The sequence below is a fragment of the Rhinolophus sinicus genome, linkage group LG02 (genome assembly GCF_036562045.2).
Source record: "Rhinolophus sinicus isolate RSC01 linkage group LG02, ASM3656204v1, whole genome shotgun sequence".
Lineage (NCBI taxonomy): Eukaryota > Metazoa > Chordata > Mammalia > Chiroptera > Rhinolophidae > Rhinolophus > Rhinolophus sinicus.
Genome location: NC_133752.1, coordinates 200,343,038 through 200,365,208, shown reverse-complemented (window position 1 = coordinate 200,365,208; position 22,171 = coordinate 200,343,038). Strand labels below are relative to the sequence as shown.

Sequence of the window (22,171 nt, the reverse complement as noted above, 5' to 3'; positions counted from 1 at the left end):
TTCACTGGGCTGGGGTCCACACTTGGGATGGGCAGTTGCCAGCGACCTGGGCAGCCTGTATCCTCTCCTGAGAGGCAGCTGGTGGCAGTAAGTTGCCCAGGACAGAAGGCATTGCCACCAGCATCCTACCCCCAGCCCAGGCCCCAGTTGCCCCTCCCCACCATGGCCCAGGGGAGCACCCCCTCCCTGGTCACTTGAGTTCCATTTTCACATATTTCACAAAACAGGAGTTTCCAAAATTAGCTTTTATTTCAGTTTCTAAGGAACACATACATGAGTGACAGGAAGGACACAGTCCAGCCCGAGGCTCCGCGGCCCAGCTCACGGCCATGGGTTTCACCTGATTTGATCAGACACCGAGTCAACACAGACAAGCAAATGTGGCCCAGACGGGCTGCACGGACACGTCGTAAACAGACGACCAGGTCAGCTGACTGTGCACAGGGCACTGACTGAGGCGGAAGTGCTGTGTGGGGCCGGCCCGACTTTGGGCGCCTATCTGTACCACCCCAAAGCGGGCACGCGGGAGGGTGGTAGGCGCCTGCTGGCACACGTGCAAACTGGCGGTCCTTGTCAGACACACGCCCTCTGTCCACCGAGGGTCAAAAAGAGCCCCAGGTCTCCCCCACAGATGCACAGGAAGCAGGTTTGACCCCCCACTGGCTGGAGGCAGACTGAGGGAGCAGCTGGAGGGGGTCCCACTGCCAAGGCTAAACCTGCCCACATGCTCACCTTCTTGGGACCGTGACCCCCAGGAAAAGACATCCAACCAGATTTAAGGCTAGTATTTCCTGACATTTGCTTCAGTTTGTTAAAGTTAAAATTACCTGAGTAAAAAATTTCAAATATTTTTAAAAGCCAAAAACACAATCTCTGCAGGCAGAGCAGTGCTGGCACACATCCGGGGCCCCAAGCTTGGCCATGGGGCCCTCCGGCCCTCCCAAGCCGTGAGCGGCTGTGGCTGGGTGCCCTGCCGGAAGGCACAGAGAGGGAGGGGATGGCTGGCTGTGGCCCACCATGCTGCACCTCCTGGGGGCCTCCCCGCCGGGGGCTGGAGGGGCAGCGTACGCCTCCAGACACTTTGCTGCCTGTGGACCCCAGGAATAGCCCCTGGGGCTGGTGGGGACTGGGAAGCCTGAGCTCAGAGCAGTTAAATAATTCTTTATTTGGGTGGGTTGGGGGAGGGCAGGCGAGACCGGGCCTGGATCCCCACGGGGGCCGCCCCGCGCCCCTCAGCTGCTACGCGGGAGCAGCCACACGTGGTCCTTAGATGTGGTGGCTCCATGTCCTTCCTACTTGTGTGGCCTGGCGGAGGACGCCCTCTGCAGGCAGTACTGGGTGGCAGGCAGCGACAGGACCAGGCTAGCGGTGCGGCGCCCCATCCAGTAGAGGCCATAACCCAGCAGGCCCAAGAAGGCAACCTTCACGGCCAGCCGGGACACTCTGCCGGAGATGGACGGCGGGGGGACGCTGGGGAAGGGAGGGCAAGCTGGGCCTGGCTCGGGGATGTGCTCCCCCAGCCAAGCACGGCCACCCCCTCCCTGCACCCAGCTCTGTGTTTGGGGGACTCGAGGGACAGACGGCACTCACGTCATGATCTCCTGGATATTGAGGTCGGTGGTCCAGTTCTTCTCAATGCCGGGAACGTGGCCCATACCCACGACGCCCACCACCACAGAGGGGACGCACTTCCTGGGCTCAGCTGTGGGGGGAGCAACCCATCAGCACCCACCCAGCGGTCACAGGTTCCCAGGTAGCCCCACCCAGCCGGCAGTCACCGTCAGAGGAGCGCGGCAGCTCCAGGCGCCGGGCGGCCTGCCGCAGCATGTAGGTCAGGTAGATGTCGCGCTCCGAGACGATGGTGCGGTGCAGGTCGGGGAACTCGCCGATCATCTCTGCCATCATCTGCTCCAGCAGGTCCTTCTGCTTGCAGCGCTCCACGTCGTCCTTGCTGGGGGCACAAGGGTATGCTGCCAGCCCCGCGGGGATGGCCGCCAGCAGCAGCCTGGTGCTGCGGACTCGGGTGGCGCCTCGGCACCCCTGGTGTGGGATCATGGCGGACAGACGGTATGGGAAGGCGCAGCCCAAGGACAGGCGGGACTTGCCGCACGGTGGGCTTCAGCCACGTGTGGGCCAGGCACTCTGCGGGTCCGCCCGGGGCCACTGGCCACCACTCCTGGGCGGGGGCTGCCTCCTAGGAGGCTGACAGAGCCCTACCTGATAGGGTCCGACAGGAAACACAAGCCCCAGGCCAGCTTGACCTTCTGCCAAAAGGAGAGCGCTGCGATGGCCCTCTTGAAGGTGACGGGGATGGGCCGGTCGCCCAGGTGGAACTTGCAGAAAGGCACCTTGCTGGCCTATGGCAGAGGCGAGGTTGGCTGGGGGCACCACAGGCCCCAGGGCAGCCCGGTACTGCACCCCCACCCGCCCCCACCCACAGCGCCCAGGGCAGCCCGGGCTGTGCCCCCCTTCCCCCGCTCAGGCACACCTCCTTGAAGGCCTCCCTGAACTCGCCGCCGGGGGCCATGCCCAGTTGCTCGGTGATGTGCGCTGACACCTTCAGCAGGAGCATCTGCATGAGGCCAGACATGACCCCGTTCTGCAGGGAGGGGCCTGACTCAGTCGGCCGCCAGCAAGGGCTTGCAGGGGGCCCCCACACCCAGAGACACTGCAAGGCCCCACCTGGCCCTGTGCACTCTCCGGACCCTCTTCAGGGCCCCACAGTCGAGGACCGGCTGCCTGGCCCCTACCCTGTGGATGCCCTTTCTTCCCTCCCCCCTCCGCCCAGACCCAACTCTTCAGCTCACATCTCATTGGGGCACCTGTTGGTGTGGTGGGCCCGGGCCCTGACGCAGTGGGGGTACCGCTCCGGCCTGGCAGGCTGGCCACTGAGACCACCCCCACCCCCAGTGACCTGCTCAGCAAACCCAGGGTCCTTCCTTCGTCATCCATCTTTCCCTCCTCTGGGAGCTGATAAACGAGGGCCTCCCCCCTCCCATGGCCAGGGTGTGCCAGGCATGGCTGCCCTGACCAGAGGCCATGTGACAAGGGCTGGGCGCTCACGGGGGGCTGGGCGCCGCACCTGCCTCACGGCCTGCTGCAGCTTCTCCAGGCTGATCTCCTTGGCCTCGCGCAGCAGCGTACGCTCATCCATCTTCAGCATGGACACGCGGTACTGGCAGAGCTCCACCACCACCACGTCGGGCTGCACGGCCCGGATTGTCTGCAATGGGCCCGCGGTCACCCTGTGCCCACACCTTGCCCAGCCCCCGGGGCAACCCCAGCGCCAACACAGTTCCTAAGTGACCGACAGAGAACGTCTGGAACAGGCCGGCCTGTCCTTGATGAGGCAGGGTGCACAGGAGGGACCCGGAACCCTCCCGCACGGCACTGCGTGTGGAGGCCGTGGCCCTGCCAGGGCTCGGGTGACCGCTCACCTTCACAACGTCCCTCTTGCTGTCGTCGCTGAAGTGGGCCGTGCCCACCACGTACACCCTGCTGCCGTCCTCGGCCACGAGCTCGGTCACCGTGCGTGGCAGGTTGGGCCGTTCTCGCCGCCTCTTCAGCTTCATCTCCAGAAGCAGGTTGAAAGCATCCACGTCGGCTGCAAGGACAAGGCCCAGCTTGGGGATGCCGCCCGCACTGGCAGCCGGGCACCGTGGAGCCTCTAGGTTCTCGGGCTTCTGGGTGCCAGGTGGGGGCCGTGCCACACTGTGGAACCTGGACGTGCACGGGCGCACACAATCCCCAACAAGCACACCACACACAGGGGTCCCTCCCAGCCTCGACACACCCGCTGCCAGGGACACTCAAAGCCACGGGTCTCCAATCACTATGACGTGACTGACCAGACCCCTCCCTGAGGGGAGCACCTGGGACAAGGGGTGTTGTTCACTCCACTGTGCTCAACAGCCCCCCACAATGTCCCGGGGTGGGCCAGGGCCCCTTCAAACTCAGGAGGTCACCCAGTCTGAGACCCCGCGACCCGGCCCTCCCGCCCAGCACCAAGCAATCTTGGGGAGACGAACACAGGCTCTGGGGTTCTCCAGAAAGCACCCTGGGCACCACCTCCGAAGCTTCTGATGTCACAACAGGTTCCGTGTCGGCCTGTGGAGGGGAGGGGACTGTCTGAGTTGGGGTGCAGGGCACCCTCTTGTCCTGACAGGCCCACCCGTTCCTGCGGCTGCTCCAGGAACTCGCAGGCCCTGTGGGCCACTCACCCCCAGGACTACAACCCTCTGTGTGATAATCATCTGTAGGGGGCCCACTCTCAGGGCACCCCACCCCGGGGACCCCTCGCCAACCCAGGGACACCACAGGAAAACCATGTGAATTAGCCAGTGACCCACGAAAGCCACCCTGAGGGGAGCTTCCTCTGCGCCTCGGAGCAGCAGGCCCATCCCCCCAGCCCAGGCCCCCGCCCCAGCCCAGGCCGGGCCTCTCACCTCCCGAGGTGGCTGCTCCTCCTCCCCCTCCATGGTGGCTCCCGGCACCGCTGAGTGAAGCCTGAGGAGACACAAGTCTGTCCTGACTGGGAGCCCCAGGCCGTGCACAGGGCCAGGGTGCGAGAAACTCCGTCAGAAAGTCAGAAACTTTGGTTGGTCATCCTGAGTGACCCCTGGGCGGGACTGCAGCCTCCCTGCCCCCGACATCACCAGCTCCCACGGTCCTACGTGAGCCTCCGCCAGCTGTGGGCAGCTGAGGTCCAGGGTCCCCAGGGCCTAGTGTGGTAGGGGTGCGACTCTGGCCACGGGTGACAGGCCAGCTCTGCCACACAGGCCAAGAGCAGTGCTGGGGCGCCTGCCCGGCCGTGGCCATGAGCCTTGGGTCCTCCGCAAGTCGGACTTGCGCCCCCACCTCCCGGTTACCCAACAGAGGAAGGGGGCGGCCAGGCAGTCCAGCACAGTTCCTTTTTGATTTGGAACAAAACAAAACTTACAAAACTCCCTACAAAGAGAACCAAATGGTAGAAATGAGTCTGTGTGTCCAGTCGGTGCTGGACCCTGGGATTATTCCGGGCGTCTTTGGACTTGCAGGAGTCAGTGCAGCTGCCCGCGCCATTCCAAGCCCAGCTTACAGAAAGACTCGAACGGGAAGCTTAGGCACCGTGACAAGGCCAGCCTCTCACGCTCTCCCTCAGAAAGGAGCCCTTCTCCCCCAACAAAGAAAACCGCCACAGACCACGGTGTTGTGGAGGCCACCAGGGCCAGCGGGCAAGGCTCACAAGTCAGGACATGGTATTCCAGACCCTGGTGTGAGGAGCGTCACCGCCATGGAGTGCCGGTGTCTGTCAGAGCCTTGGGTCCATGTCTGAGTTCAGTCAGAGGACCCGGGGTCCCGCTGCCACAGAACGGGCAGCGGGGAAGGCCCAGCTCCAGAACCACGTGCCCACCAGAGAAACTGGACAAGTGACTGGAAGTTGTCACACAGGGATGGTTCTCATTCAGTTTTAGTTGTGTGCGGTGTCATGGTTTTGTTTCACAGTCTGTCTCCGTCACACATGAACTGACAGATGAACTGATGCGACCCCTGGGAGCAGCAGCCGCTGTGGGGGACACTCAGACTGGACCCCACATGGCCGCACTGTGTGCCCAGGCTCACTAGTGCTGCATACTCTCCAAAACGTTCACAATAACAAGGAACACAAGTGATAAGCCTGACACCATAACAGGGCCCTTCCGCCTCTGTGCGCTGTGGTCACAGGGCTGCACTGTTCCCTCTGTGCCTGGCCTGGCCACCGACCCAGCAACTCACTGCCCGTCTGAGCTGCGGTTTCCTCGCCTGCAGCCGGGAGGAACCGTCTAGGGCAGGCTTTCCCTCTGGTGTGCCCAAACGCCTGGCCTGCTGTCCAGGGCCACTGACGAGCCCTGGAGCTGACTGAGAAGGGGGCACCCCTCCATCCCGAGGCCGGACAGGACTTTAGGAAGAAATGAGGCCGGAGGGAGAGTCAGGAAGAGGAACTGGCTTGGGGCCACAGGAAGCACTGGGCTCTGGGTGGGAGGCCAGCCAGCCCTGGGGTCTGGGCCTGGCCTGGGCGGTGCTTCAGTCCTCCAACAGGTGTCCTGCCCAGGAAGTAGCAGCAACACTGCTGGCACCTGGTCTGAGCGGGGCCTGGCCGCTGCCCAGGACCAGGACCAGGACCAGCACACCTGAGCGTCACGCCCAGCTCCTTCCCTTTACAGGTGATGCAAGGCGGCCGGAAACACAAACAGGAAGCTGTGCCCAGAGCCACAGGGCGGGCAGGGCCCAGGGGTCACAGCTGGGGGGCTGGCCCACCTCTCAGGTTCCTGCGCTGGCCCAGAAAGTGCAGCTGGAGAGGACCCTAGTCCACCTCACACGGAAGCAAACGATTCCCACTTCTGAGCAGCACAGACTGCCAAAGGGCAAGAAAAACTGAAGGAAACATGCTGTGCTGACAGCCTTCCCTCACCGGGAGGTGCTAGCCACAGGGCTGGGCCTGCCGCCCTTGGCCTTGGGGCACTGAGCCTGGCCACCCTCTGAAACGCAGGAGGGAGCCTGTGCCGCTGTTCCGGGTCCTGGCTCCTCCGGGCGGGGCAGACAAACTGTCTGGCCCACAGCCAAGCCCTGAGCCCTGAGCCCCCTGCAGCCACTCCCCAGAGGCAGGCACCTGGCCTGAGGGGTCACGCAGGAAGGCCACTGAGGCCACTTTTCTTTCTGATGTGACCAGGTCATCACATCCACTACTGCCCTCTAATATTCTGGTTCCCTCACCTGTGGGCAGGGCCCTGGCGATACCCTTGTAGGATGTTACTTCAGTGGGTTATTAATCCCCACTCCCCGCTCACACTTAGGCATTGTCAAATATCTATGGCTGGGCCCCATGCCTCCCGAGCAAGGCCACCTGCAGCCAGGACCTGACCCCACAGACCACCAGGCCCGGCTTCCACACCAGCAGGCGGCTGCCCGTGGAGCCTCCGTGTCCTTCCCAGTTTCCTGCCACACAAATGTCTGGACTGACCGTCCCAGCGGTTCACACCACTGCAGTGTGGTGACCCGAGACCCCTGGCTGACACGCTCCAGGCGGGATAAACATGCCCCTCCTAAACCGAGGCTGCGGAGCCCGGGACAGAGCAGGATGCTTCTGCCGGAACCCCATCCTCAGGCCCCTCCAACCAGCTCTCACTGCCAAGCAGCGCTGTCCACGGGGCACGACGTGGGGTAGGTGCTGGCACAGCAGGCTCCCTCCCAAGCAAGGCCACCGACAGCCAGTCCGTCTGGCAAACAGGACAGCTGCTTGCCAGCTGCCAGCAACCATGCTGCGGGAGACAGCCACGGGGTTGCCAGATCTCCCACCAGCCACTTAGCACTACGTGTCCTTGGCAGGACACCTGCACCTACTAGGACTCTTAGCTCCTGCCTTCAGCGCCCAGGTTAGAGCAGCCAGCCGTCCACCTGGCCACACACAGCAGGCCCTCTCCAGGCTGCAAAATGCATGCCTCATTTATAGCACTTGGGCCCATAACCTCTAGACCTCTCTGGGCTCTGCTCTGCCGAGACATGCTCTCCTGTCCCCAGGAGGGAGGGCAGGGGCAGAACCTGCAGGCACGAGAACCAGCGGCCACATTGCAGGAGACCCTGACATACGAGTTCTCCTCATCTCTACAGGGACAACACCATTATCTGTGTCGGAAATTATAATCCTCCATACAGATGACAGCAGCAGAATCACCCATGTGCTTCCAGGAAAACAAACTCCAAGTCTGTGGGATTTCCCGATAGCCTGAGAGGACCAGTCTCATCACATACCCCAGAGAGGGCACAGCTCAAAAGGCAGGGATTTGCATTAGGGACACCCTCCCCCCACCCCCCGCCCCGTCCAGGTGTGTAGCCCTGGGAGTTAAGCTGTCCTGTGTCAGTGATGTTATGAGCATTTGAACATGCTTTGCTGGGTGTCTGTTACAGGACAGAACCTGAGGACATTAGACAGTTTAGTGTGAGTGGCAGGCCCTAGGTTTCCACGTGTCCAGCCCAGGCAGCTGTCCCCTCTCCTGGGTCCCAGTGCTATGGACTGAATCATGTCCCCCAAATTCATGTGTGAACACCTGACCCCAGTGTGCCGGTGTTAGGAGATGGGGCCTGTGGAAGGTGATCAGCTTCAGGTGAGGTCAGGAGGGTGAGGCCCACGATGGGAACGTGCCCCTATGAGAAGAGACACCAATGAGCTGGCCCTGTGAGGACACGGCGAGAAGGCTGCCGCCTGCAAGGCAGGACGTGGGTCTACCAGCAACTAAATAAGCTGGCACCTCAACCTTGGACTTCCAGCCTCCAGAACTGCGAGAAACAGTTTAAGCTGCCACCTGCTATGGCCCCAGGGCAGACTGAGACAGCCATCCTCTCCCCCTCACCCCTCTACGAATCAGCAGTCCAGAAACTGCCTTCCAGACGCCAGCCTGGCGTCCCAGTGCTGGCCAAGGGCTGACCAGCACTGAATGGCTTCCAGAAACACCTCATCTCCCAATCAACCCACTAGGCCTGCTCAGAAAGCCAAGGGCCCCAAACTGGACAGACCAGCGGGCTGCAGAAAAGACTGGCTGGAGGCAGCAAGGTGTTGCCCAAAACCCTGTCCTACCCTGGGCCCCCACACCGTTGGCCACTGGAGACCCCCCGGGGTCTGCCCGGACCTGCTTTAGGGAGGTGTGGCAAAGTATGGGACCCCGTGGAGGACACATGCCAACTCGCATCTGAGCTGGAGGCCTGAATGGCTCCCTGTCCAGCACACCTGGCTGACCCTCCTGGAACCTGGACACTGCCCAATGCTGGTCCCCACACTGACCACCATCGCAGGGCGCTGTGTAGGGGCCGGCTGCCCACCCTGCCCAGCAACCTCAGACACACGTCATTGCGGCCATCCTACAAGGCTGACGGGGCACGGGGTCAGGGCTCCCTCCCAGTCACACCGCAAGGGGGGCAGCGGCAGCAAAGGGGAGAGAGGCGGGGAGAGCCGAGCAGCACAGGGCGCAGTGAGCCTGGGGCCTGCACGCCATCCTCTCCGGGGGACCCCGGAAGCCAAGAGGATTCCAGCTGGAAACCATCCCTTCCCTATGGAGCCTGTCCTGACACCCCAAAGTCAGCCGAGCACTTCTGGGCGAGTTTCGGGCAGTTTTTGGTGCCGATGCCAGCGCAGCCTCGACTCCTTTTCTTGGGGTAGTTCCCACCAAAACGCAGACGTGAACTTGGTGGTACTTTGAGGCACCCAAGTTACATCTCAATAAGGCTGCTTTCTAGAAACGAGGTGAGTCAAGACTGTCACCGGCCTCTGAAGTTGGTCGCGACAGGCAGGACTCCTCGGGGCTCCTCCGCCATATGGCAGCCTCGCTTCGCCCCGCCTGCGGGAGAGGTCGCCGCCCGCCCGAGAGGGGCCGGGTCCCCGCGAGACCCCGTCCCGCCGCTCCCCGGCTGGGGACCCCGCCCCCTCCGCGGCCTGTGCCACCTGGGCCCTGGCGACCCTCTCCACCGGCCCCCGCCCCGCGCGCCCTTCCGGCCCCAGGCCCGCACTGGGGCTGGAGGGCCCGGACCCTGACCCCCGACCCTGGGTCCCCGCGCACCGTCCCCGCCCCAGGCCCGTGCCGCGCGGCGTACCGAGGCGGGTGGCGATCCTCAACCGGCCTCCATGCGGCTCGTCGCCCCACCGGACGGGGCGGGCCGGAGCCGCGGGGCGGGGCAGCCGGACGGGCCAGCGGCCGGGCCCGGAGCGCGCGGCATGCCGGGAAGCGCAGTTCCGCGTGCCGTCAGCCGGTCCTGGCGGCGCTCCCGCGGACTACACTTCCCAGGGGGCTGCGCGCGAGCGCCCGCTGACTACATTTCCCAGAGGGCCGTGCGCGAGAAAGCCCCGCCCCGCCCCAGAGACTCCCATCCTAGGACGCTGGCGGAAGCTACGGAAAGGCGAGTTCGAATCCTCGGCCCGCTCCCTGAGAGGGGCGTCCTTGCGAAGCGCTCTTAAATTCTCTTAACCACGATTCCCAGTCGGTAAAATGGGGAGGATGTTAGTGCGGTGTCCACAGGGTGGCTTTCCGTCCAACGATACAGAACTGTCAATCCTGCACGAGAGGGACAGCCCAGAGTGGGATGCGAGGAGCAGGGACCTCGGGTCGCAGAGCGCGCCCGCGGGGGCTGGACCGACCCTCCCTGGGGCGCGCGGCCAGCGGCGGAGTGAGGGGGGCGCCAGGACTTCCGCACCCCGGCGCCCCGGCCAGCCCTCGGCGTGGCCGCCGGGGTCACAGGGGCCCCAACCGTCGGGGCCTCGGGACGGGCGGCCCCGGCGAGCTGGAGCCCGCGCCCGCTGGCAGCGGAAGGGCCCCGTCCCCCGCAGCGCTCGAGCTGGGCGGCCACCCCATCACGCTGGATCCTCGTCCTCGTTGGGCCGAGCGGCGACGGCTGGTGGCCTCGGGGCGCGGGGCGGGCGCGGGGGCGTGCGTGGGCGGGGGTGCACACGTGACAAAAGTCACGCCGATCACCTGCGGCGGTGGCTCGGGGCTGGGCGCTGGGCGGGTGGTGAGTGTGGTGACGGCTTCCTCCAGCCAGCGCCCCTGAAGCTCATGTCCACTTCCTGGACACAGCCCCTGGCCCAGGTCGCCCTCACTTCCGTCCTGGTCAGGGGTCGGGACTCCAGGCTCTGCAGAAAAGCTGCTGTGTCTTGCGCTGTCGCTGGTCAGTGGCAGCGGGAGGGGCTCCCCTTAGAAAAGGGAGGAGGGGAGGCCCTACTTCTGAGCTCTAGGATGAGCCCCTCTGGGGCCTCGGTGATGACTGCTCTCCAAGGCTGTCCCCCCGAGCCCGGGCCTCGGAGGGCCACCTGCCAGGCCTGGCCATGAAGGGCTGGCGCAGCCCACCAGCAGTCAGGTTCCAGGAAGACGGCCCGGGTTTCTGAGGAGCCAGGCTGGCACTGGTGCCTTTTGGGGATCACAGGTTCCCAGGGTCTGAGTCAGGGTGGACCTGGGGTCCGGCTGGCGGAGATAGTTCCTCCTGGCCAGCAGGCTGGGCTGTCTGCCAGGCTGCCACCACCTCCCTCACAGCATCCTGGTCCCCGAGGGGGCTGGCTGGCCTCAGGGTGCTCTGCGTTCTCCTTGGCGAAGGAGGGGCACTTCTGGTGCGTGGGCCTCTGGTCCATGCCCTCTGTCTGGCTCTCACCGTTCACTCTTTTTGTGTCGTCATTTCTGCCCTCCTGACCACCTTGGCCACCTTCACAGGAGGGCAGTGGCATTCACCAGGTGGTGTGTCATGGTCCACTGTGGGGCCCTTGCCCGGGGTCTGGAGCAAGATGAGAGGCCCGCGCTGGGCTGGGAAGAGGCCTGGGCTCCAGTCCCGGCTGTGTGGATGGTGCAAGGTGTTCTCCAAGCCTCTCCTGTTCCGAGAGAGGGATGGAGCCCCCCCCGCCATCCACCCTGCTGGGGGCGAGAGATGGGTGAGGAGATGATGGGCAGAGGGTTTCAAAGGAACATGAGAGCGCATTGGCGCCCCCCTGCACTGGCTGGGGGCAAAGTGGCATCCCTCGGCACTTGGCGCAAGGTGTTTGCTTCTGCCGGAGGCTGACTCAGGCTCTCCTCTTCGTCAGCAAACCTCGGATCAGCTCACACCAAGGGCATTGTGTTTACTCAAAGGCACATACTACTTCTGGATAGGCCTTGGCCCTGGGGACAGGCAGGTGGCAGCCTGGCAGTGATTCCACTGGACAGACCGGAGACTCAGCGGCAGGTATGCCCCAGCCCCCCCTGGATCCGTATGGACTTGTGCAGCCTGCCGCACAGGAGGAAGCGTGCAGGAGAGGGACTGTCCGCAGTGCCGGGGCAGCACACACCCTGCAGGGCTCTGGGGCCATCTCCATTCTCCGTGGAGCCACCAGTGTACGCAGGATGAGTTGGAGGCCACAGTGGGGCAGGGATGGCCATTCAGGGCCCAGCTGGGCTCAATGTACGGATGGGTGGGGGTGGGAGGGTCAGGCAGGCCAAGCGTGATTCCAGCCCCACTCAGCAATTGGCAGGGCCCATGGCAAATGCGTCCACCTGAGGCCGGCATGACTTGGGTTCCCTGGGTGGGTCACGTAGGCCTATACCATCTCGATGGTACCAGGTGCCACTCTGGGACCAAGAAGGACGCTGCCAGGGGCCAGGAGGTCATCTCGCCCTGCTGGACTGCGCCCGCCTGCGCAAGTCCTGTGGGCACATGGGTTCCCTCCCATGGATGTGTGGAAATGCTTCACCATTCCCCAAGGGGCAGTGGGCTGCGTGGCCTGGGGTGCTAGGCCGTGAGTGTCCTGACTCACGTGAGGGAGCAGGGTGTATAGTGGTGCCTTTTCATTTCCTCATGCTCTGGCACCTGGGGCCTCTTGATGGGAGAGACCCCCCCTCCCAGGCTAGCCGGTTCCTAGAGAGAGCAAACAAGTTCAAGTGCAAACCAGCCAGTTCAGAGCCCGTCCCCTTGGTGAGGCCCCTACGTGGGGCCACTTCCCCGCCCTGCCCCCCACCAGGTACCCGACAACTAGGGGCAGCGCCTGTGCCCGGAGCCTGCGACATCATTCACACAGCCCGTCCTTGGTCTTCAGGCTGCCCTCCTGCCACACGCTCCTTTCTGCAGAAACCACAGCAGAGGCTGCTGCACCCGCTTTCCCTGGCAGTCTCCTGACCCGCAGTATGGCCCCCTCTTCTTGAGGACTGAGAATCACAAACTGTCTTTTCAATGGCCGGTGTGTCCTGACCTGCTGGCCTCACCACACCTGAACAGCAGGACAACCTACGTTTCAAACATGTGGGATGGAGCCCCTGCCCGGTCCCCTGGATGACTGTCCGACTGTCCACTCCCAGGTCAGCCTGCCCAGTTCACGGCTGCTCCAGGGAGGGGCCTGCAGAGGGCTTCCCGGCCAGGCCAGGCAGGTCCCCACAGGGCACCGCAGTGGGCCTCTGATCTCAGCTGAGCCCTCCCTGCAAGTCCAGGCCTGTACCTGCCCACTTTAGCCCCGAGGCTCTGGCCTGCTGCTCCAGCTACCTGACTGTAGAACGTCCATTCAGACCTTCAGCGTCACCCGTGGTGGCCTGCAGGGCATGTGGCTCCATGGTGCACCCATAGGACCGGCTTTATCCCCATCCGGGTCCTGGGCCTGCTGATGGGGACCCCTGACTTGGAGACCCATGATACTACAGAGAGGTATGTCCAGAACACATCAAGGACACACCTCTTCTGGGATGAATTCCTAGGTCCCACCAGCAATCTGTTCTGCTGAGTGTACCCAATAGCCCTGTCCCCAAGCATCTGATGGAGGGGACAGCTTCCTAGGGCTTGTGTCTTCATCTCTGCTGAGCCTGGGAGCCCTGGAAGACCCACTGGAATCCTCCATTACCCAGAGGCCACGACACATCAACCAGGAGTGACAACTGTGTGCTCCTGCCTCACTGTGGGCACAACAGGCCTCCTGGGGCGACCTGGAGGGCAGCGGGGCGCCTCCTGTGGCCCCACCATTCCCCAGCCCCTGAGATGATGGCAGGTCAGGGCTAGGCCTGCAACTGGGTGGAGGCGTCCGAACCCAGGCAGCCTCGGCCACAGCAACAGCCTCCTGTAGGATGGACCACGCAGGACTCAGGTGGTATCAGAATAATATTTATTGATATGCTCGGTGCTACCTTGTTAATACTGTCACGTTGTCGCCGTGGCTGAGGTAATAGGGACAGGCCTGCCAACACCGGCCCTGGGCTCCCACGGGATGCGGCATGGACCCTGGGGCCAGGGGGCTGGTGGCCCGGGTGGGGGACGTGGTTATTGCATTGGACTCCTTCCTCGCTCACACGCCGATGCCCACGCCTAGTCTCACACGCACTCGCTCACCCCTGGGCCTGCTCACACACACACACGGGTGCACACTCACATGCTTGCACGCTCACACACACATCCACTTGCATACTGGTGCCCTCCCCCTCGTGCCACTCACTTGCGCACACACACACACACACACACACACCATCCACTGTTTTAAATGCACCCTAAATCTCCTGATAATAAATATACTCGCTAGTTACAGTAACCATAGTAAAATAAAGTACAGGTATGTCGGGGTACAAGGAGAAAGTGCGTGTAGATCTGTGACCCGAGGTGGCCCCTGGCCCCTGCCTGGGGCGAGCCATGAGTATGCCCTCTTGGGCGTGCCCAGGCCCAGCGTGTCACCACCCCAGTTTCCTTCAAGGCCTGGGACCCACGCTGTCTTCCCACAGACCATTCCCTCACAGGCCAGCATCCTGGGCCAAAGGGAAAATTGACTAAAAAAATAAACTCTTCATCTCACAGCCAAGCGCCTGATGCAGGGTGGAGGAGGCTCACTGGGGTCGCAGCCAGCCCCCGGCCCAGTCAGCGCCCAACGACGCCATGGGGCAGGTGGGAGAGGTGTGAGCCCAAGGCATGCGGGTGGGAGGCGAGGGGCGGGCAGTGCTGGCAAAGCAGAGGCCGCGTCCACACAGGGCTGGGGGCTGCTGTCCTGTGCTCATGCAGAGGGGCCTGGGGGGGCCCAGGCAGCCGTCCCCTCAGAACTCCACAGTGCTCACCACTGTCCTGGGCTCGTCGAAGGTGGCGATGAGAATCTGCTGGGGTGGGGGGATGGTGATGAGGCTGCCCACGTCCGGGGGCGCCCGGGGTCCCCCTTCCTCCTCCTCCCGGGCCTCATAAAGCGTGCTGATGTGCAGCAGTGGGTGGGTGGCATTGCGGCTCAGGATGCTGAGGGGCTCAGTCTTGCCCAGGCTGGCTGGTGACAGGGGGGCTGTAGCAGGGCCTGCGGGGGGCGAGCAGACGTGAAATGGGCCTCCCGAGGGAAGTGTGGCCCGGGCCGGCTCTGCTGGGTACAGGATTTCCTTCTCAGGCAGTGGAGCATCTGCGAACAACCGAGAACAGAGGCGCATCACACCCCAGCAGACCACCTGAGTCCCCACCAGGGAAGGCTGGCCACCGAGGGCCAGCTGGGGCTCGTGGTGCTGAAGTGTCCTGGGTGGGGTTGATCCTCCCTCCCTCTGCCTCCTCAGCAAAGCAGGAGCCAGCAAGGCTACCTGCACACAGCAGCCCCAGAGCAGCAGCACCATTTCCAGAACCTTCTCAAAGGCCTGAGCCACCTCACTGCCGCGTGCCCTCTAACCTTCGGCCGACGGTTCATCCTGTCCCATCCCAGGGATCTCCCAGGGATCTTCCCCACACTCACCCCGGCAATTAGCCCACCCTCGCTTTTGTCTAGCGGGTTCATTCCTGAACCTCTTTCACGGGGTACCCAGGTGCCCCATTTGGGGTAGGTGGTGTGCGGGGGTCCCTCCCCTCCCTGGGACCCCGGATGCCAAGGTCTTGCCCAGTGGCCTACCTTTGGTGGGTGCAGCGGCCAGACCCAGCCCGCACTCCTCTGCCTGGGACAGGAAGCCCCCTTCCTGGCTGCGGGAGGCGGGCAGGGCGGCGGGAACGGCCTCGGGCTTGGCCTTCTTGGTGCCCAGGATGTAGGGGTGCACGTCCAGGGAGAAGTGGCGGGTGTGCTTCTTGTCGGAGACCGCGGGCGGGCCGGGCGCCGCGTCGCCGCCTCCCTTGTAGTGGTGCGCCGCCCGCGCGCCCGCGTCCAGCAGCGGCGCGATCAGCGTGTCCGTGGCCGTCTTGCGGCGCACGGGCTTGGGCTTGTCGGCCTTGCTGTTCTCCACGCGCATGATGGCCAGCGGCTCCTTGAAAGGCTGGGGCAGCGGGTTGCTGGTGGGGATCCACTTCATCTTCTTGCGGGGCCTCTTCACGACCGGTGGCTCGGCGGCGCCCTCGGGCTCGGCGGGGTTGGCGCTGGGGTCCACGGTCTGCACGCCCGCGTCGCGCACGGTGGGCGTGGCGTCGTGGTTGGACTGCGCCAGCGCGGCCAGCAGCTGGCGCACCACGTTGTCATACATGAGGTCGCTCTCGTTAGTGATGAAGTCCAGCCGGTTCAGCGACTTGATGTGGTCGCGGTTCTCGTTGCAGAACATGGCGAGGATGTTGATGTCGCAGAACTGGGAGCGGCGCCACTGCCGCCGCGTCTTGATGCCCACCTTGTGCAGCTTGTCGAAGATGAAGTTGCTCTTGCGGAAGATGAACAGGTGGATGAGATTGACGAGGATGATGAGGTTCATGGAGCAGAGCAGCACGATGTCCACGCCCGCCACCAGGCGCTGCAGCTGCACGGACGGCAGCTTGCAGCTCACGCGCACGGCCGCGCCCCCGCCGCCGCCGCCCGCAGGCCCGTCCGGGGCGGCGCCCAGCGCGCACGTGAACTCGTTCTGCTTCTGCGTGGCGTAGTAGGTGCACAGGTAGGAGATGGGCGCCACGCTGAGCAGCAGGATGAGCAGGTGCCGCGCCAGGTACAGCTTGGCCAGGAAGTTGCTGCGGCCGCGGCGCTCCAGGTACTTCTCGAACAGGTTCTGCTCCGGGCTCTTGTCCTTCTCGGCGTTCTCGATGATCTCGCGCTTCTCGCGCTCCGTGATGCCGGGCCCCTTGGACTGGATCTGCTTCTCGATCTTGGGGGCGCGGCCCTCGGCCGCGCGGTGGTAGCAGTTGTCGATTTCCTGCAGCAGGAAGTTGAGCTCCGACGTGAGGCGGGTGGAGGCCAGGAACTCCCAGCCCAGCGCCGGCACGTACATGATGGCGGCGAAGGCCAGCAGCGAGTAGGGCAGCAGCTTGTGCTCAAACAGCGACGGCCACAGGCTGGCGTCCACGCCGGGCAGCGCGTCCCGCAGCTCCGTCCAGCAGTAGCCGCGGGCGTACAGCGCCTGGTCGCGGGTGAAGTTGTGAGGGGTGTAGCAGTAAATGGGTTCCTCTGGGGGCAGAGAGGAGATGCGGGCTGGGGGCTTCACACCCCGGGCGCCGCGCCCCTCACCCCCTCCCGCACAGCTGCCGGCGGGACCGCTGTGTGTGCCCCAACGACGCCCCCAGTCTGGTGGCTTCCCCTCCCCCACGTCCCAACCGCGGTGGTGTGGGGGCATCTCAGCCTAGGGACCCCTCACAGCGGCGGCTGCCGCACAGCTGGTGGTTGCAGTCGTGCCCACCCCGTCCCAGGGGTCCAACCTGCTCTTCCAACATGAGGCCCTCTCCAAACACTATACAGCCTGTGTGCACAGGGGGAAACTGAGTCCCAGAGTGGAGCAGGACAAGGCCACGCCACTCAACCAAGGTGCCTCTTCCAGGGGAACAGCTGGGCCAGCCCGCGGTCTTGCACTGCCCTATGTGTCCCTGGCTATCCTGAGAGGGGGCACTGTAGCCCTGTGTGCCCCTGGAAACCCCACTGCTGAGCTCCCAGGGCCAGCGACTGTGCTCTCAGAAAAGTTTTGCCACAAAAGAGCCGGGTGCTCTGTCTGCAGTTTCAGGGAGGAACCAGTTGGCACCGCGTATGTACACACTCCGGGCCCCTCCAAGTTGGGGTCCCTGCCTGGGCAGACCCCGGAGTGCCCTTCCAGAGGTGAAGCCGACTTGCTCCCTGCTGCCAGCACCTTCCTGCCCCCCCTGGGCCCCTACTCCATGGAGGCGGCTCCTCTGGCTGGCAGGACCCTACCCCAGCCACCCCCAGGTCTGGTTCATGGCCCCCACCCTCTTCTGTTAGCTCCCCTCACCGCAGGGGAGGTCCAGACGTTCCCAGAATCCGCAGCCCTTCCAGACCTCCAGGTCGCGTGCTGCAGTGGGCTCCCCAAGCCCTGCGACCAGGCTGCTTTGCACAGACTGTGCAGGTGGGATTAGGTTAGGGCTCCTGTTGGGGCGATGAGTCCGGATTATCTGGGTGGGCCTGGTGTAATCACAGGGGTCCTTGTAAGAGGGAGGCAGGGCGGTCAGAGTCAGAGAGAGATGTGAGGATGGAGACGGAGGTCGGAGAGAAGGGAAGACACCGCTCTGCTGGCCTTGAGGCTGGAGGAAGGGCCAGGAGCCAAGGGATGTGGGTGCCTCCAGGAGCTGTGCTCTCCGGGAGCCTCCAGAAGGAACGTGGCCCTGCTGACACCTTGACTTGGCCCCACTAGACTCAGTTCAGACGTCTGAGCTGCAGACCCGTAGTAAGACAGTGAGTTCCTGTCCTTAAGCCACTAAGTTTGTACTCATTTGTTAGAGCAGCAGCAGGATAGGTGGTGGCGGCCACTGGCCAGCTGCCTCCTTCCACCAAGACCTTTCACACACCCAGAGCCTCCCCAGCGACCATGCTCCCAGGGTGCTGGGGCACTGGGGGTGGGGCCCCTAGAGCGACCCAGGAGTGGGCCTCCCTGGTCTCCTTGAGCTGGGTTGGAGGGTCTCACCTCTCATAGGACCACCCTGGAGACCCTGGGGGCTCTTGGGAACCCACAGGCACATGCTTCTTGGTCCTCAGGGGGCAAAACACTTGTCTCCTTTCCTTTTTGAAAAGGAATGCAGAGGACTGAGCTGGGACAAATGGCCTTGGGGACACCTGCACCACTGCGGTTGGAGAGGTGCATCAGGTTACGCTGGGACCTGATTATTTGGCTGTTTTAGGAAAGAGTATATGTGGGTCCCCCACCCCTGGCCACATAATGTCCAAGGACCCTGGTAACCCTTCAACTCTGGCCTCTCCCCCATCTCGGTCACATGCCCATCCAATCCCTCTGTCCACTGGTGGGGCATCTGTTCACAGTAGCCCTGGCCAGGAGCAGTGGGGGTCTTCTGCCATTTGCCACCCTCCGAGCTTGGGGGCCAGCAGTGCTTGGTTGGCTCTTCACCACAACCATGACAGCACCTGCAGGTGGTCCCCTCAAATCCCTGATGAGCAAGCCAGGGTGCAGAGAGGCCGCTGTGCCCTGCTCCAGGGCAGCCACCAGGCAGGGTCAGTGGGTTGAGCACTGGGGCCCTGGCTCAGGCGGGGCTCCCAGGAGCTGGGGCATGGATCCTTCTGCAGCAGCAGAATGCACCCTGCACCCACACCCTGGGCTCAGATCCTCACAGATGGACCCTGAGACAGCACTGAGGGGAGGGCGTCCCCAGGCGGGGTCCTGTCCAGGGGGAATAGGGCGGAACGACCTCCCTCTCATCAGTTAGAGCTTCGGACCTCGCCTTCCTCTTGCACCCCCCGCCATCTAATCAACCCACCCTGTGACGAGGTTTCCACCTGCAAGGCGCTGTTCCCCTGCACCCCTGTTGTCCACGTGTCTGGGGAAGGGACTCTGGGACGCTTCCGAGTTCTCGTGACTGAGGAGCATGAGTAGGACAGTAGATGGGCCACTGTCCTGCCGGGGACTGATCAGGTGAGCAAGAGAGGACGCTGACATCCCCAAGCTGCAGGGGGTGCAGACAAGCACAGTGCCAGACTCAAAGGGGACTTGAGAACCCACCACGGGACGGGTCCCATGTCCCGGACACCAGGCAGCAGCACCCACCTGCCACCGCTCAGAAGGCCTGCCCTGTCCACGCTGGGGAGGCCCCGAGCCCAGGTGGGCACACACATGTCCGTGTGCAAATGCAGGTGGGTGTCAAGGGGCAGCCCGCCAGGATTAGGACACACTCAGGGAGACCCCGGCAGCCCAGGCTGGGCTGGATACAGAGGGGTGCTGAGGCCCCACCTGGGAGAGCTGGATTCACGTAGAATATCAGAGTGGGGTCCCATCCCAGGAGGTCATCTGAGGGTGACTGAGTCCTGAGCCTGCTTCCCCCCAATGTGCATCTGTAGTGGGTAGAGTTGGGTCCCCCAAAGATGTTTGACACCCAACCCCAGCTGGTATCTGTGACTGTGACCTTCCTTGGAAATAGGGTGTCTGCAGGTGCAATCAAGTTAAGCTGAGATCTCAGTGGATGGGCCCCCATCCAGTGATGTGTCCTCAAGAAATCGGGGAAGTTTAGCTACAGACACCCAGGGAATAGGTGCCCATGAGAAGACGGGGACCCAAACTGGGTGACACAGCCTCAATGAAGCCAAGGACCCTGGGACCACCAGAAGCTGGAGGCAGGGGGGACCCTGCCCACACTGTGGAGCTTGGATTCCAGGCTGAGAACCAAGTTCTCGGGCTTTGAGCACCAGGTCTGTGCTGATTTGCTGCAACAGCCCCAGGGACCCACCCTGAGGGACACTGAGGCCCCACTGTGCAGTTGGTGCACATGCGTGGGTGGTGCCCACACCAGACTGGGCTGTGCCTCCTGGCCGTGTGCGTGTCCTAATCCCAGGTTGTCTGAGCATCTGGCCACTGGTGTGCCCCCCGCCCTGGGGTGGGATTAGGCGGCTTGGACAACGTCCACCCTCCAGCCTAACGTCCCTAAGGTCACAGGGACCCTAAAAGACAACAACTTTGTGCAAGAACCTAAGCCTGTGTCACCTGGGACAGCAGCTTGTCCCTCCTCCCTCCTCCGGGAACCCTGACACCTGACACGGACTGCCACCTCTGGCGCTCAGGCGTGGCCGATGGACTGGGCAGGGGCCTCCCTGATACCTGGGCCCTGAGAACCCTTGCCAGCCAGACCCTGGGGGAGCATTTCCCTCCCTAGCTGCCTACCTCAGGGAGGCCTCACCCTGGAGCTGAAGGAACCTGCCTGCTTCCTGGGGACCTTAACAGGCTTCCAGCCCCACACCTCACCCAGTGCCGCCTGTGCTGTCCTCCTCAACCTGTGCACCACCTGTAAGTCCTTTTCTGGTCCTCACCTGGAGGCTCCTCCTTTCCTCAGACCCTGCCCACCCCCTTCCTGGGGTCCCCTTCTCATGCCAGAACCCCTGGCATGTCTCATTTCTGCCTGGACCACGAGGTCCAGGACCCGTCCATCCCGAGCTGGTGGAAGGTAGAAACAATACATGGAGAAGAGGGATCTGGGGCCATCCTGAGGCTGGTGATACTGCATGGATGGGTGGTGGTGAGGGTGTTGGGAGACCCCTGGGCGCTGCCAACACTGCCAGGCCCAGCCGTGTGGCCAGCGGCGGATGCAGCAGCGCGACACCTGCAGACGCGCCCCTCCCGCCCGCGCCCGGCGGCCTCACCTGCGAAGTTCTTGGTGAAGACCAGGGTGACCAGCAGGATGGGGACGAGCACGGTGCCGATCGTGACCACGCGGTCGAACGGCAGCTCGAGCTTGAGCTGCAGCAGCAGCGCGGCCAGCGCGCCCGCCTTGTCGTCCTGCGCGCTGGGCAGGATGAGCTCTCGCAGCTTCTCGCCGGCCAGCAGCGCCGTCGCCATGTCCGCGGGCTGCTCCAGGAGGTGGTGCATGGGGGGCGGGGCGCGGGGACGACCGGGGGTCGCGGGGTGGGAGGGGGCGCAGGGAGTGGGAGGGTAGCGGGGCGGACGGGGGCGGGAAGCGCGGGTTGGGAGTGGGGCTCGGGGGGGCAGGGAGGCGGGAGGTATTGGGGGGCGCGGGGCGGGAGGGGCGCGGAGCCCGCGGCCGGGTGCGGGTGGGGGCGCTCCGCCGCCCGGGCGGGCAGGGGTCGGGCCGCCGGGCCCCGCCGCCCCCGCTCGGCTGCAGCGCGGCCCGGCCTGGCGCGTCCTTCCGGCGGGGGCGGCGGTGTCCCTGGCTGGGGCCGCGGCCCCGCTCCCGCAGCGGGGAGGGGGCTGTTTACCTGCGGCAACTCGCGGCGTGGCTCCGCCCCCCCGCCCCCCCCACCCCCGCCACGCAGATGCGGCGCCCGCGATGACTTTGCAAAAATTATTTAAATTCAATAAAATGAATTAACAAGGACTGGTCCCTCCTCTTCCTCAGGACGGGGGAGTGTGGGAGAGGCTGAGTGGGGGGGCTACCCTCGGGGGGCGCACACGCGGTGGAGGTGGGGGCAGGGGTGGGCTGGGGTCGGACCAGCCGCACCGGCCCCCCGCCCAGCCCTGGGTAGAGGGTTCCTCGTCCTGCCTCTGGCAGTGTCGCCACTCCCCTACCCAAAGCCTGGCCGCCACTGTGGACACAGAGGCCCCCCGTCACTCTGGGGTGTTGCGGACACAGACAGGGGACTGGGCCCCCCCCTTATCCCGCTCGGGTGGCGGCGCGCGGACACTGTGGGGCGTCTTTCCTCACTGACCCCACTGGTGCCCGCCGCGCACGCCACGGTCCCCACATCACCTGCCCGTCTCCGGCCCTGACCTGGTTATCACCCCAGCGGTGCACCCCCGTTGTGAGGCCTGTGCCGGCCCATGGCGGAGGCTCTGGGGGCCTGGTGCTCCTGGTCCCGGCTTCCGACTGCCTCCCTGACCTTCATTCCCCCATTCCCATACCCAATACCCATCCATTCCCTCTG

At 64.2% G+C, this 22,171-nt stretch overlaps 2 protein-coding genes and 1 long non-coding RNA gene across 8 annotated transcripts; 1 reads left to right on the top strand and 2 right to left on the bottom strand.

Moving 5' to 3' along the window:
• Positions 1 to 230: 230 nt before the first annotated feature.
• On the bottom strand, positions 231 to 9,726 carry TRABD (TraB domain containing). 2 transcript variants are annotated; one of them, XM_074326636.1, is made up of 10 exons: positions 9,601 to 9,726; positions 4,446 to 4,506; positions 4,029 to 4,107; positions 3,438 to 3,604; positions 3,083 to 3,223; positions 2,489 to 2,599; positions 2,218 to 2,357; positions 1,779 to 1,951; positions 1,591 to 1,702; positions 231 to 1,470 (listed from the first exon to the last, which is right to left on the bottom strand). In XM_074326636.1, the coding sequence occupies exons 2-10, from the start codon at positions 4,476 to 4,478 to the stop codon at positions 1,293 to 1,295; spliced, it is 1,134 nt and encodes a 377-aa protein (XP_074182737.1). In that variant the 5' UTR covers positions 4,479 to 4,506; positions 9,601 to 9,726; the 3' UTR covers positions 231 to 1,292. The 2 variants fall into 2 exon arrangements, with proteins under 2 accessions (XP_074182737.1, XP_074182738.1); XM_074326637.1 differs by having other exon boundaries at positions 4,069 to 4,107; positions 9,601 to 9,650.
• Positions 9,727 to 9,859: 133 nt separating this feature from the next.
• Positions 9,860 to 13,900, top strand: LOC109434911 (uncharacterized). The gene is made up of 2 exons (XR_002135897.2): positions 9,860 to 11,709; positions 12,482 to 13,900. It is a non-coding gene; the product is annotated as an uncharacterized LOC109434911 (long non-coding RNA).
• Positions 13,593 to 21,542, bottom strand: PANX2 (pannexin 2). Of its 5 annotated transcripts, none has more exons than XM_019712362.2 (3): positions 20,933 to 21,542; positions 15,338 to 16,798; positions 13,593 to 14,764 (listed from the first exon to the last, which is right to left on the bottom strand). In XM_019712362.2, exons 1-3 carry the CDS (start codon positions 21,156 to 21,158, stop codon positions 14,520 to 14,522), a joined length of 1,932 nt encoding a protein of 643 aa, XP_019567921.1. In that variant the 5' UTR covers positions 21,159 to 21,542; the 3' UTR covers positions 13,593 to 14,519. The 5 variants fall into 5 exon arrangements, with proteins under 5 accessions (XP_019567921.1, XP_019567920.1, XP_019567922.1 ...); XM_019712361.2 differs by having other exon boundaries at positions 13,593 to 14,863; positions 20,933 to 21,538; XM_019712363.2 differs by having other exon boundaries at positions 13,593 to 14,863; positions 15,338 to 16,751; positions 20,933 to 21,148.
• Between the last annotated feature and the right edge of the window lie 629 nt (positions 21,543 to 22,171).

Coding starts and splice junctions, on each gene's coding strand:
- TRABD (XM_074326636.1), bottom strand. CDS start 4,478: ATGGAGGGGGAGGAGGAGCAGCCACCTCGGGAG. Junction 3,605..4,028: donor TGGAGAACCCCAGAGCCTGT/GTTCGTCTCCCC, acceptor TTGTCCTTGCAG/CCGACGTGGATGCTTTCAAC. Junction 3,224..3,437: donor GCAAGAGGGACGTTGTGAAG/GTGAGCGGTCAC, acceptor GGCCCATTGCAG/ACAATCCGGGCCGTGCAGCC.
- PANX2 (XM_019712361.2), bottom strand. CDS start 21,158: ATGCACCACCTCCTGGAGCAGCCCGCGGACATGGCGACGGCGCTGCTG. Junction 16,799..20,932: donor CTTCACCAAGAACTTCGCAG/GTGAGGCCGCCG, acceptor CTCTGCCCCCAG/AGGAACCCATTTACTGCTAC. Junction 14,864..15,337: donor GGCCGCTGCACCCACCAAAG/GTAGGCCACTGG, acceptor GGTTGTTCGCAG/ATGCTCCACTGCCTGAGAAG.